Source organism: Amblyraja radiata, chromosome 11, assembly GCF_010909765.2.
Source record: "Amblyraja radiata isolate CabotCenter1 chromosome 11, sAmbRad1.1.pri, whole genome shotgun sequence".
Taxonomy (NCBI): Eukaryota; Metazoa; Chordata; class Chondrichthyes; order Rajiformes; family Rajidae; genus Amblyraja; species Amblyraja radiata.
The window spans coordinates 23652084-23666867 of NC_045966.1; the positions used below are offsets into that span (position 1 = coordinate 23652084).

The 14784-nt window shown below is 42.6% G+C and overlaps 1 protein-coding gene across 1 annotated transcript; it reads left to right on the forward strand.

Moving 5' to 3' along the window:
* The first annotated feature begins 2478 nt into the window (after positions 1 to 2478).
* Positions 2479 to 14570, forward strand: thoc3 (THO complex 3). The gene is made up of 6 exons (XM_033029499.1): positions 2479 to 2699; positions 3674 to 3830; positions 6503 to 6707; positions 10725 to 10886; positions 12309 to 12409; positions 14153 to 14570. The coding sequence occupies exons 1-6, from the start codon at positions 2517 to 2519 to the stop codon at positions 14314 to 14316; spliced, it is 972 nt and encodes a 323-aa protein (XP_032885390.1). The 5' UTR covers positions 2479 to 2516; the 3' UTR covers positions 14317 to 14570.
* Positions 14571 to 14784: the final 214 nt, after the last annotated feature.

The window sequence follows — 14784 nt, forward strand, 5'->3', positions numbered from 1 at the left end:
ATTTTCTTATATTTGTTGTTGATACTATGTTAATCATGAACCCAAAAAAGTGCTTGTCAAGGAATTTGAAATTTCACCCCATATGTCATATTTCTGTGTGTAGTTTTATATATATACTAGACCAAGTGCACACCCGTTGGGTCTGCTCCCCCAACGCAGCCGTTCCCTACCCGTAGCCCCCACGGGAGACGTGGTCCTCCAACTCAAGCGGCTCAGGAATCAGTGTGGCTGATTTTAAATGGCGTCTTTGAGGTGAGATGCGGGCGCCAGCAGCCGTTATGGGGGGGGGGGGGGGTGTGGGGAGCAGTTGGATTTTATTAAAAATGTGTACATAAACACGACAAAATTTAATGAGGAGTGGATACTTGGAATGAAAAGTGAAATCTCTACCGAAATGGAAAAAAAAATCAGGGTGTTTGTGGGTCGGGTGTTGGCGTAGCAATGAATCAAAGGCTGGCAGCCACAAGTCAAAAACACACACAGCCACACAGCCAGACACACACAGAGTTTTAAATATAGATAGATGTATATAATTATAAATATAATTGCCTTTATGGTTTATGTACATCATCTGACAAATAAGATAAAGAGAGAAATGGAAAAACTATGGAATTACAAAAGTGGGACACCTTTATTGAAAGGGTATCCTTCTTTCATTCCAGGAGCTACAACAGAATGATGGACTACATCAAAATATTTTTTTTAGATACTTGCAACTCAGAGATTATATAAAATCACACACACAAGTGTATAGAACTAAGGACCCAGAAATCCTTGATGAATGTTTGAATAAACATCCTAACACAGACTACATTTATAATATCCTGTTAGATACTGAGGTCCCATCGACAGAACCACACAGACAAGCATGGGAAAATGAATTGGCTCAATCCATAACGAAAGATATATGGGATGAAAGCTTACAACATATACATTACTGTTCGTTAAACACCAGACATTCTTTAATACAATTTAAATTATTACATAGATTATATTACTCCAAAACAAAACTAAACAGAATTTTTCCAAATATCTCACCTATCTGTGATAAATGTCAATACCTAGAAGCCAACTTATTGGTAAATTGAATAAAAATTAAAAAATTTTGGATGGATATTTCTGAAGTTAATATTCAATTGGATTCCGATCCAAAATTAATACTATTGGGAATATCAGAACAAAGTATAAAACAAATCAAATAAATTCTCTTGATTACAGTATAATTACTGGGAAAAAATTAATACTAAGATTTTGGAAAAATCCAACAACCCCCACAATTAAAATGTGGATTACAGAAATGTCTGAGACCTTACACTTGGAAAAAATTAGATTTGTCTTAATTGACAAACTAGAATTATTTGTTAGAATATGGTCTCCATTTAATGATTTTTTAAAGAGGTAAATTGATTCAACACCGAAGCTGGACGGAAACCCGAGGTCAGGATTGGATGAATAACTACGCCTTATAATCTACGGACCTATCTCCAAAACTATAATTGGTAATTTTCTTATTTTGTTTTTCTTGTTTTTTCTTTCTTCCTTATTTTTCTCTTTATCTCTTCCTTTCTATTAGATTATAGATCTTTCTTTTCAGTTCTCTTTTTAAAAAAATCTATAAAAACAACAGAAGCTTTGTATGAATGTAATTGATAAACAAACCGTGTTGCTATTATGTGTTTACGCTTCTAATACAAATATATATTAAAAAAAATATGTGAAGTGATGGATGATCTAAATCACACACTGTTCCCCAACAACGCAGATTACACAAGATCTTATAGCGAGACAAAGATCTTATAGCGGAGCAAGATATACCACTCCTGCGAAATGCAATGGACGTGTAGTACGCAACGGAGCGGATCGTGGGCATTTTTTTCGTCCATTTCAGTAACCTGAACCTACCCGACCAGACCCGACTCGCAGTGTAATCAACGGTGCGGGGGAAGTTTGTGTGTGTGTGTGATGTAGGGCTAGATTCATAATTCTGTTAGTTCATAATTCTGTTAATTCTTGTCAAATAATAAAATTTGACTCTGGTAATTTTCTTTTTTTTAAATGTTTTTTAAATCATTTCTTTTTAAATGACTCCGCTATAAGATCTTTGCCTGCGAGAACCAGATAACGTTTTGCATTGAAAGATGGCGGCTGTGACGCTCCGTTACGTACAACACCTCAGTGCGTTGGATTACGTAGGAGTGGAGTATCTTGATCTTTGGTCGACATCGGGTTTTTGTTCTCTTCGCGTTATAAATAAAGTTTGTTTGGCGGAGTCCGGTTGTACCATCTCTTCTTTTAGGGGTCCATTGGATCGGATACTTTTATAAATAGAAAAAAAGATTCCGAGATAACCACAGATATCCATCTATGATAGATTAGTTGTGATGCAGTGTGAGCGAGAGCCCCCTCCCCCCTGTATCCCCGCAGCCCCGATGGATACCGTCGGTGGCGGCTGAGCCCCCCCCCCCGTCCCCGTCCCCGCCCCCGTCCCCCGTCCCCGCGGCCCGGAGCGCACGAGAATGGCGGCCGCCTCCGACCTGCTCGCGACGCAGGAACATTTCAAAACCAACGGCCGCACCAAGGAGTTCTCGGCGCACACGGCCAAGGTTCACTCGGTGGCCTGGAGCTGCGATGGCCGCAGGCTCGCGTCCGGCTCCTTCGACAAGACGGCCAGCGTCTTCGTGCTGGACAAAGACCGGCTGGTAGGAGCCCGGGGGCTGAGGTCAAGTGGGACCTGGGACTCGGCGCTACTTACCCACCATCACCTCCCGACAGTCACTTATCACCCCATTCCCCACCGCCTCACCGCCTCCTCACCCATCGCTCCCTCCCCCACCTCACAGCCACCCACCGTTCCCACCACCTCCTCCTCACCGTCTCCCCACCCACCCATCACTCCCTCACAGCCACCTACCGTCCCCTCCCCTCCTCAGTCACCCATCCCGGCTCCCCACCCACCCATCACCTCCTTCCTCTCACCCCCACCACCTCTCAATCACTCCTTACCCCCCTCCCCACCCATCCATCACCCCTTCTCGTCCGCCCACCAACACATCGCCTCCTTGCAGTCACCCGTCACCCCCTCCCCACCCACTTATCACCCCCTTCCTCTCCCCCCACCCACCATCTTCTCACAGCTACCCATTACCCTCTTCCCATCCACCCTCCACCTCCTGACAGTCACCCATCATATTTCCCCACCAACCCATCACCCCTTCCTCTCACCCCACCACCTCCTCCTCTTCCCAATCACTCCCTACCCCCACCCACCCATCACCTCCTTGCAGCCACCGTCACCTCACAGCCACCCAACCCCAATAATCATCCCACCCACCCAATTGTTCACAGAAAGTGCAATATGCTTGCAGTAAAACTGATAATTGCACATTCAGGACACTTGTGGCGCTGGATTGGCAGATTTTTTCAGATGTTACTCCTATTAATACTCCAAAATACTTATTTTACCTGTTTCATAGGATTATTATTTTATAGTGAACCCAATAAGATTAATGGCAGAACAGGAACTGGGGCTTGGAGGATGGAAAGGCAATACAGGAAACATCATCTGTTGAGCCAGCTACTGATTAATGGAGATATCCAATTAGTTGGACAGCAGACTATTGGAGAATTTAAAATTTCCCTATTCTCAAATTATTCTAAAATATTTTTTTTTCAGGTTAAGGAGAATAACTATCGTGGTCATGGTGATAGCGTAGACCAACTCTGCTGGCACCCTACCAACGCAGACGTTTTTGTGACTGCTTCTGGAGATAAAACTGTTCGAATCTGGGATGTCAGAACTACAAAATGTGTTGCTACCGTCAACACCAAAGGTACTGCCAAAAGAGGTTTTGTTGACACTGCAGTATATTATAAAGTAGTTCTTGTATTCAGGAATTGCAAATTATTGGATCAATTACATAAAGGAAATAGAAACATAGAAACATAGAAAATAGGTGCAGGAGTAGGCCATTCGGCCCTTCGAGCCATTCAGTATGATCATGGCTGATCATCCAACTCAGTATCCTGTACCTGCCTTCTCTCCATACCCCCTGATCCCTTTTGCCACAAGGGCCACATCTAACTCTTAAATATAGCCAATGAACTGGCCTCAACTACCTTCTGTGGCAGAGAATTCCAGAGATTCACCACTCTGTGTGAAAAATGTTTTCCTCATCTCGGTCCTAAAATATTTCCCCCTTATCCTTAAACTGTGACCCCTTGTTCTGGACTTCCCCAACATCGGGAACAATCTTCCTGCATCTAGCCTGTCCAACCCCTTAAGAATTTTGTAAGTTTCTATAAGATCCCTCCTCAATCTTCTAAATTCTAGCGAGTACAAGCCGAGTCTATCCAGTCTTTCTTCATATGAAAGTCCTGACATCCCAGGAATCACTGGTGAACCTTCTCTGTACTCCCTCTATGGCAAGAATGTCTTTCCTCAGATTAGGAGACCAAAACTGTACGCAATACTCCAGGTGTGGTCTCACCAAGATCCTGTACAACTGCAGTAGAACCTCCCTGCTCCTATACTCAAATCCTTTTGCTATGAATGCTAACATACCATTCGCTTTCTTCACTGCCTGCTGCACCTGCATGCCTACTTTCAATGACTAGTCTACCATGACACCCAGGTCTCGTTGCATCTCCCCCTTTCCTAATCGGCCACCATTCAGATAATAGTCTAATTTCCTGTTTTTGCCACCAAAGTGGATAACCTTACATTTATCTGCATTATACTGCATCTGCTATGCATTTGCCCACTCACCCAGCATATCCAAGTCACCTTGCAGCCTCCTAGCATCCTCCTCACAGCCAACACTGCCCCCCAGCTTTGTGTCATCCGCAAACTTGGAGCTGTTGCATTCAATTCCCTCGTCCAAATCATTAATATATATTGTAAATAGCTGGGGTCCCAGCACTGAGCCTTGCGGTACCCCACTAGTCACTGCCTGCCATTGTGAAAAGGACCCGTTTACTCCTACTCTTTGCCTCCTGTCTGCCAGCCAGTTCTCTATCCACATCAATACTGAACCCCCAATACCGTGTGCTTTAAGTTTGTATACTAATCTCTTATGTGGGACCTTGTCGAAAGCCTTCTGAAAGTCCAGATATAACACATCCACTGGTTCTCCCTTATCCACTCTACTAGTTACATCCTCGAAAAATTCTATAAGATTCGTCAGACATGATTTACCTTTCATAAATCCATGCTGACTTTGTCCAATGATTTCACCACTTTCCAAATGTGCTGCTATTCCATCTTAATAACTGATTCTAGCAGTTTCCCCACTACCGACATTACGCTAACTGGTCTGTAATTCCCCGTTTTCTCTCTCCCTCCCTTTTTAAAAAGTGGGGTTACATTAGCTACCCTCCAATCCTCAGGAACTACTCCAGAATCTAAAGAGTTTTGAAAAATTATCACTAATGCATCCACTATTTCTGGGGCTACTTCCTTAAGTACTCTGGGATGCAGCCTATCTGGCCCTGGGGATTTATCGGCCTTTAATCCATTCAATTTACCTAACCACTTCCCGGCTAACCTGGATTTCACTCTGTTCCTCCATCTCATTTGACCCACAGTCCCCTGCTATTTCCGGCAGATTATTTATGTCTTCCTTAGTGAAGACAGAACCAAAGTAATTATTCAATTGGTCTGCCATGTCCTTGTTCCCCATGATCAATTCTGTTCCCCATGATCAATCCTGATAGAAATGATGTCATTTACCACCAGTATAAATAATTGAAATATTGTATGCATTGAGTTGTTCTCACTGGACTTTTGAAAGCTTAATATCCCTCTGGAAGACTATCCTGATAGAAACAGACCTTTCAGCCCAAGTCTGTGCTGACTGTCAGGCCACACGTATTCACATTAATCCTATCCTAACCTATTTTATTTTCCACACATTCCCATCAACTGTTACATTGCACTGTTGGTATTTGTAGTTATGAGTGTCTGGCTCCCAGGTCCAGGAATTCTCTCTTTAAGCCCCTGTGCCGCCTTAATTTAGTTTAGAGATACAGCGTGAATATAGGCCCTTCGGTCTTCTGAGTCGACGCCGACCAGAAACCACCCATACTAAGGACAATTTACAGAAGCCAATTAACCTAAAAACCTGCACTTCTTTGGACTGTGGGAGCACACGGAAAAAACTCATGTGGTCAGAAGGAGAACGTACAAACTCCGTACAGACAGCACCCGTAGTCAGGCTCGAACCTGGGTCTCTGGCACTGAGCTGTGCCACGGTGCCGCCCACTCTCCTCCTTTAAGTTCCACGTTAATCAAGCTTTTGGTCAGCTATCCTAAATTCATTAGGTTGTTTGATAATTCTAGGATAATCCACTAATGCTAGTGGATAAATTATATATTGTTATATTTAATCGTAGAGAATTGTACCCTGTCTCTTAAATTACAAAATTTAAGTACAAAATTTGTCACCTTGACATTTGATTAGAGTAAAGGGAATGTGCGCAATGTTTTATGGTCCAATGTTTTTAGGTGAGAATATTAACATTTGTTGGAGTCCCGATGGACAAACGATCGCTGTAGGAAATAAGGACGATGTGGTGACTTTTATTGATGCAAAATCACACCGGTCGAGGGCTGAGGAACAGTTTAAGTTTGAAGTGAATGAAATATCTTGGAACAATGACAATGACATGTTTTTCCTAACCAATGGCAATGGTTGCATCAACTTACTCAGGTAGTTAACATTTTTAAATTTTTCAAGGTGGGCTTACAACGATGGGTGTAATTGAATTTATAATACAGTAACAATCTGAGATATTAGCTCTGAAATCGTATATAATTTTACCTTTGTATGTATGAGTAATCCACTTTCAAGCTTTATGTTAAATTACTAGTTCAGAACTTGTTCTCTAACAAATTAATCATACGTCCTCTATGTCAATTCGTGATGCATCAATTCAGCATTGTCTGTTGATGTGAATACTTATACTGGTAAGCATCTATTCATGCTGCGCTTCTCTAGCCTTGTGGTTGATTTTTCAAAATGGTGTCTTTTAGACTTCATTAATATCTATCTATATTACTAAAAGTCTGATCTTGACCACTTTCTGTTCTGTATATTGATTTTAGAAAAAACGCTGCCACTTACGGCTGTGATTTTTGGCCATCTTACTCAGTCCCCCTCCGTTGTGCAAGAGGATTTTTCCCCTTGATTAAAAATAAAAGAGTTATTAGTGTTTAAAAAATGTTGAGATTCTCTCTTGAAGGCCAAGAGGCCCCTTCCGAACGGACTATAAAACCCAGAAGTGTTGAGTGCCTCAGTCAGTCTCTGCAAGATGGGGGAGCGAGAGTGTCACGTCTCTTAGTCTGAGCTGTGAATAACACTGAACACACGTCTACTAAACTGTGAGTGGTTTTACTGACCTGTCACTGCCCTTAATGTGGTTTGAGAATATAGTTTGGAAATGCTAAAGCTGTGTTGCCTTTGGTTTGGGAATTGCCAAAGCTGTGTTGCCTTAGGTTTGGGAATTGCTAAAGCTGTGTTGCCTTTGGTTTGGAAATGCTAAAGCTGTGTTGCCATTGGTTTGGAAATGCTAAAGCTGTGATGAAAAATAAAAGACTTATTAGTGTTTAAAAAATGTTGAGATTCTCTCTCCTGTCTATCACGCAATGAAGACCACGCCCCTTCTGGTGGGAAGGGGGAGGGACTATAAAACCCAGAAGTGTGGGCTTGGCTCAGTCTCTGCAAGATGGAGGAGGGATAGGTCACGACTCACTATTTAGTGGCCTTGCACCCTGCTTGAAGTGGTAAGAACTGCACTTGAATTTGGTGGCCTTGCACCCTGCTTGAAATGGAATTTCAAGGAATAGCCGTGTCAACTGCCAGCCCATCAGCCACGAGTGAGTGAGCTGCCAGCACAACAGGCTTGAGTGACTGAGCCGCCAGCCCAAGAATCCATTTGGCCCACAATGTCCATACTAGCCCTCTGGAAACCAGTCCCTTCAGCCCACAACACCCATACCAGCGCTCCAGAAAGCCCACCATCTGGCCACCAAAATTGGAATTGGTGGAGAGGTGGAATATTGCGTTGGGGGAACAGCCCTTCCGTGTGATGCTGGGACCCAACGGGTCCCACTTAGTCTAGTGTGTAATATTTCTGTTTTGTGGCACAATTGTTGCTGTCAGCTTGAGAATGAAGCTGGTTACTATCATTATTTTTCCTTCGACGAGGTAGATGAGTCTGATATGGCAATTTGATTTGCTCCTCTTAAAATATTGCCCAGAGATTCCAATATTGGGAACTATCCATATTGAAAATTGCAGGGTTAAAAGTGTATCTCACTAACTTGACAGGTTAGGTAAAAACGAATAATAAAAAAAATTAGAGCAAAAAAACATGCATTCATAGAACACAGGAATAAAGTTGAGGCAAATCTTCCACTGAGGTTAGAGATGGATTTGTCGGCAGTAGGTTATGACAGGGCTGTTCCTAAGAGGAAGCTGCAGAGCATTAGGATACTTTGCAGAACACTGTCTGTGGGATTGCTGTGCTGACCAGTTGAATTTTCCATTGCTGGTGTAGTACACATTTCCCCAGACCACTAGTACACCAGAACAGAGACCCACTGAGCTCCCAGTTTTTTTTTTTTTGCTCAAATACTATGTCAGTTGAAATTGGCAGAGAAATCGGTTGCTAGGAAATAGAAGCAAAGCTATTTTGATTTTAACTGTTTCAATGTTTTTAAACACTTAGAACATGCTGCCAGGGGATATGGTGGAAGGAGATGCAATAACAATGTTTAGGATGCATTTAGACAAGCATATTAATAGGTAGGGAATAGAGGGGGCAGACCATGTGCAGGCAAATGGGATTAGGTTGGACTGACATCGTGATTGACACAAACATTGTGGGCTGAAGGGTCTGTTCTTGTGCTGTACTGCTGTGTGTTCTATGTATGCATGTTATTTTACTCTTTAATTTTAACTTTAAAATAACTTCAGTTTTTTGATTGGTGCAAGTAACATTCACAGCCTTTAAATCTTTCAATAGGTTTGAGAGCAAGTGCATGAGCTTCAGTGCTGTTCTTGTGACTATAGCTGCCCACATGTAAAGGGAGGCACAGTGCCTCATAGATGTGCTATCAGCCAGTCTCCCATGGGAAAACTATACCCTGGAACCATGCTGGAATGGAACAACAAGGTCCAGGATGCAGTTGACTGGCAAACATGGGGTTGGGGAAGATCTGCACCAAGAGTTTTAATTAATTCCAAGAGAAAACAGTGAGATAAACATCAGCATCTGATCAATTGTTCACCCAGGGTATGGGAATAGAGAGCAAGTGTTGAAATAGCTTCTGTGACCATAGAATAGTCACTTGATATTAAATTCCGCAGATTTGGCTTGGCAAAGAAAATAAAATTATTTCTATAGGTTCAATTTGTTTATACATTTTCTTAGCCCTTCAACAAATAAGTTTACCTTAGACTTCCAGAATGCACTTTTGTGTACAAAACTGTTATTTGAGTATTTATTACTACAGGTGCACAACCTTTTATCCGGAGTTCCGGAAACCGAAAAGCTCCGAAAACCGGACATTTTTTCCAGGATGTCGTCTGTACACCAAAGCTCGCGTTTGGCGCCAAACTTGACCCGAAACGACCCACGGTCAACCCAGGTCTGTACTACTGTAGCGGCTGCCTCCTCCCCGGAGACCGGGGAGACACTTAAACATCTGTAAATCATTGCTTAAATGTTAGTCAGTTAGTTTGGAGGGCTTTTATGTGAAGGGGGGGGGGGGGGGGACACTTTAATTCTTAGTCCCCTACCTGGTCGGAGAGGCGGGGAGCCGGCAATGCCTTACCGGGTCGCCGTGCAGTAAGCTCCGGAGCGCTGTGGCCGCCGACTCCCAACATCGTGGGGCTGCGGGCGTCCGGCCGCGGGCAGCGCCGGTTGGAGCTCCGACCCCGGCAACTCTACCCCTGGCTGCGCGGCGCTCCAAATCCAGCGCCGCCTGCGGCCGGACGCCCGCAGCCCCAGCTCCGCGATGTTGGGAGTCGGCGGCCATAGCGCTCCGGAGCTTACCGCACGGCGACCCGGTAAGGCATTGCCCGCTCCCCGCTGGCATCCCAGCGCTGTGGCCGCCGACTCCCAACATCGCGGAGCTGGGGCTGCGGGCGTCCGGCCGCGGGCGGCGCTGGATTTGGAGCGGCGCGCAGCCAGGGGTAGAGTTGCCGGGGTCGGAGCTCCAACCGGCGCCACCCGCGGCCGGACGCCCGCAGCCCCAGCTCCGCGATGTTGGGAGTCGGCGGCCACAGCACTCCGGAGCTTACTGCACGTAGACCCGGTAAGGCATTGCCCGCTCCCCGCCTCTCCGACCAGGTAGGGGACTAAGAATTAAAGTTTCCCCCTTCACCCCCCCAACACATAAAATCCCTCCAGACTAACTGACTAACATTTAAGCAATGATTTACAATGATTCCCCGGTCTCCGGGGAGGAGGCAGCAGCTCCGGACTTTTCAAGCCGCCCGCGCTACCTACCTAATCTACGTTAAAAATCTTCCATTTCGAAATCCGAAAAATTCCGAAATCCGAGAAGTGTCTGGTCCCAAGGCTTTCGGATAAAAGGTTGTGCACCTGTACCTAATTCTGATCTTATGTTTTACTACATTAAGGTTGGGTTGTTTTTAATAGTTTAATGAAATAATCTGACATGGAAAATTCTACATTTTTAACTTTTAATTATGTTTCAGTTATCCAGAATTGAAACCTATTCAGTCAATCAATGCACATCCTTCGAACTGCATTTGCATTAAATTTGATCCAACTGGCAAATATTTTGCAACGGGGAGTGCAGATGCACTGGTCAGCCTTTGGAGTGTGGATGAACTTGTGTGTGTAAGGTGCTTTTCCAGGTGAGTCAGGGTTGGAATGTGCTCAAAATATTGATAATCAGCTTGGGACTGATCATGAAAAGTAGAGAAGCTATTGCATCTGACCTGTTTTTACATTGACTGTCTTTCAAATCCATATAACAGTGATGGGAAGCTGCTTATTTTTATTTATTGATAACATGTGTTCATTTGTATTTGAACGTGACAAGGAGAATTGTTAATTTAGAGAGTTTAGAATAAGGCCTGATAATGTCTCTTTTTCAGACCCAGTTTTATATACTGAGATCATATATTTTATAAACTGCTATTTCTTTCCACTCTGATTCCAGATATGCAAGTAAAATTTTAATTGCTGCAGTTGCTTCCATATAAATGTCACATTTATTGAAACTATTCATTGTAAGAAACATTGTGGACATTTTGGGGGGAAAGACTTGCCATTTTAGCTATTTTTTAAGATCGAGTCGTCCTAGCTGTATGCTGACTCATCACCCTGTACCTCTTCACATTGCTCACCCTCAGCCGTTTATTGTTGTAGATTCTTAGTTTGCAGTTGCTTTGCTCTGTTCAGTTTGCTCATGATTCACCTACATGGTCTGACCTACTGCTCCCTTGCGGGTCCCAAACATTTAACATATAGAATAAAGGCAATGGTCATCAACTAACGTCATGTTGATTTGAAATTTCATAACAATTTTCACGTCTCAAATCCTCTTATTATAAAGGCCCCCCATGTGGCTGCATTTTAACTTGCAGTGATTCATACAGAAGGATGCCATGGTGTTCAAACCTCCCTATAAATTCCTTGCATCTAGGTCCATATTGTCACCTGCTTTGTCTCGTCAACATTTCTTGTATTTTTCATAGCCTGGACGGGGTTATTTGGCCCATAAAGTCTAAGCCAGCTCCTGCAGTGGTCCCACTCCTGCATTTATTTCACTGTAACCTAGTTTCTCTCAAGAGGCCATTAATTTCTGATTAGCTGACCTCTACTTCTCCAAGATGGCACCGGATCTTGGCAACTCTTTGCAAGCTGGTCCCAGAAGGGGATCTGCTGTCATCCATCGCAATAATTCCACTCTTTTTAATCTTTATTTCAACAACAGCATTCTTACACTAACAATCTTTTTAATCTGCTTTTAATCTCCTAAAAACATGGTGTTTTTTTTTGACTGGGTAGAACACAAACGAAAACAGTTTACTGTATCTTGGTACACGTGACAATAATAATAAATCAAACAAAACTTCCTACTGACCAGCATCTCTTTGGAATGAGAGAGTATCAGAAGTCAGGATTGAAGGCACGAGCCAGATTGAAGGCAACTTTATCTGCTGTGCTGCAGAAGCAGAATGACAACCTATTGATAAGTTTTGCTTTTGCCAATATTTAAAATTTTATACAGAAGTTTTCTATTCACAGTTTTGGTCCTTTGCTTTCTTCAGACTTGACTGGCCTGTAAGAACGTTAAGCTTCAGCCATGATGGGAAAATGCTGGCATCAGCTTCTGAGGATCACTTCATCGACATTGCAGAAGTAGAGACTGGTATGAATTTGCAAATCAATGTAGTGTTAAATGGTGACCAATGCCATTATTCTTGTAGTTAAATGTCTTTTAAAGTAAACTTGTGTTTCTCTTTAAATAACCATATAACCATATAACAATTACAGCACGGAAACAGGCCATCTCGGCCCTACAAGTCCGCGCCGAACAATATTTTTCCCTTAGTCCCACCTGCCTGCACTCATACCATAACCCTCCATTCCCTTCTCATCCATATGCCTATCCAATTTATTCTTAAATGATACCAACGAACCTGCCGCCACCACTTCCACTGGAAGCTCATTCCACACCGCTACCACTCTCTGAGTAAAGAAGTTCCCCCTCATGTTACCCCTAAACTTCTGTCCCTTAATTCTGAAGTCATGTCCTCTTGTTTGAATCTTCCCTATTCTCAAAGGGAAAAGCTTGATCACATCAACTCTGTCTATCCCTCTCATCATTTTAAAGACCTCTATCAAGTCCCCCCTTAACCTTCTGCGCTCCAGAGAATAAAGACCTAACTTATTCAACCTATCTCTGTAACTTGCCAGCCAGCTATTTTACAAACTTGACTTGATTCTATATTTGAGATGTAAAGCATTTAAGTGTAACTTGCTTGTGTTTGAGTGACCAATTTGAAAGTTTGCTTAGAAACAAGAAACTGCAGAAAAGGGTTTATTAAAAAAAAAATAGACGCAAAATGCTGGGGTAACTGGGCTGGTCAGTCTGAGGAAGGGTCCTGACCCAAAATGTCACCTATCCATGTTCTCCAGAGATGCTGCCTGACTTCTTGAATGTTTGCTTCTCTCTGTTAAGGGCCTGTCCCACTTGGTGATTTTTTTCAGCAACTGTCGGTGTCATATCAGTGATGCCAAAAGATTTTGAACATTTCAAAATTCAGCAGCGACAAAAAAAAATGTTGCGTCACGCCGCAAATTTTTTGGTGACTTGATATGTCAGTAAATGATGCTGGCAGTCGCTGAAAAAATCGCCGTGGGACAGGCCCTTTAGTTAGGCTTTTGCAAAAAACTATCTTTTGGCATATGCATAAGTGGCATATGAAGACCATTTTAATGTAATTCATGTCCTTGGGCCATACTCCATCAGAACTTGATTGTGGCAACTGCACACATTTTACTCGGATCTTCGGGCAATTGAAGAGACTTGGTTGTCAGTTTGAATATTTATTTAAACGGGGGATAGATCATGCCTAATCTGCTGGGCCTGAACATTCTTACAAAAGGATAGAACTAATATTTGTAAGAATACAAAGAAAAATAACAACTGAGAACTGGGCAATTTTAGGAAAATAATAGCACTGATAAAGAATTGGTAGAAATGGAAAATATAATTGAGAGTGAAGTGCAAGGCATTTTTTCCCCCACAGTATACTGAGTGCCTGGAACATGATTCTAGGGGTGGTGGTTGAAACAGATGTGTTAGTGACATTTAAAAGACTTTTGGACAGGTATATGGATATGCAGGAACTGAAAGGATAGGTGACGGTCTGGGCATCATGTTCAGCATGGACATTGTGGGCTGAATGGCCTGTTCTTATCCTATGTTGTATGTAAAGTAGCATGAATTACAATTAGGAATAGAGAAAACAAATCTGTGTCCTGTGGCTGAATATATTTCTGTGCAATAATTATCCTGACTGGCTTCGTAGGTAAAACTGTTATGAAAAGTGGATTAGTAATTGCCTTTCAATACAACGTTAATAAAAAAAATCATATTTTTCGATAGGCGAGAAGCTATGGGAGGTGCAGTGTGACTCGCCTACTTTCACTGTTGCATGGCATCCAAAGCGACCACTCTTGGCTTTTGCTTGTGATGACAAAGACGGCAAGTATGATAACAGTCGGGAAGCTGGAACTGTTAAACTCTTTGGACTCCCTAATGATTCGTAATACAATACTCCTGAGCTTCAGTGCAGCTGCTGAACAGTGTACAGAGTGAAGCATGCAAATACTACATTTGCTTTGGACTTCATATGCTTCACTTTTGAATGAAACTTTATGGAAAAACTTTTTTTAAACTTTGATATGAGTGTATTTTGAATTTGAATACTGATAACATAGTTCACCACTTAATGTGGAAATGTACTGTTCATGAATTTCCCTGGATAAATTTGGTATTAATAAAGCCTTTTGTAATTAATATGCAAATGTGTTGCTGATTAATATCCAAGTAAACTTCTCATTTCACTAAAATTGTATAAGAGTTGAAATTAACTGTTAGTGGAATATTTCATACACATGAAAAACCACATAGAAGATATCTATGGCACAGTTGATTCATTTGTTGTGAATTCAAATCCCTATTTATATGAGCTGCAGAAGGTAATTTCACAGGACTACAAGTGCAAAAGAAGGTGG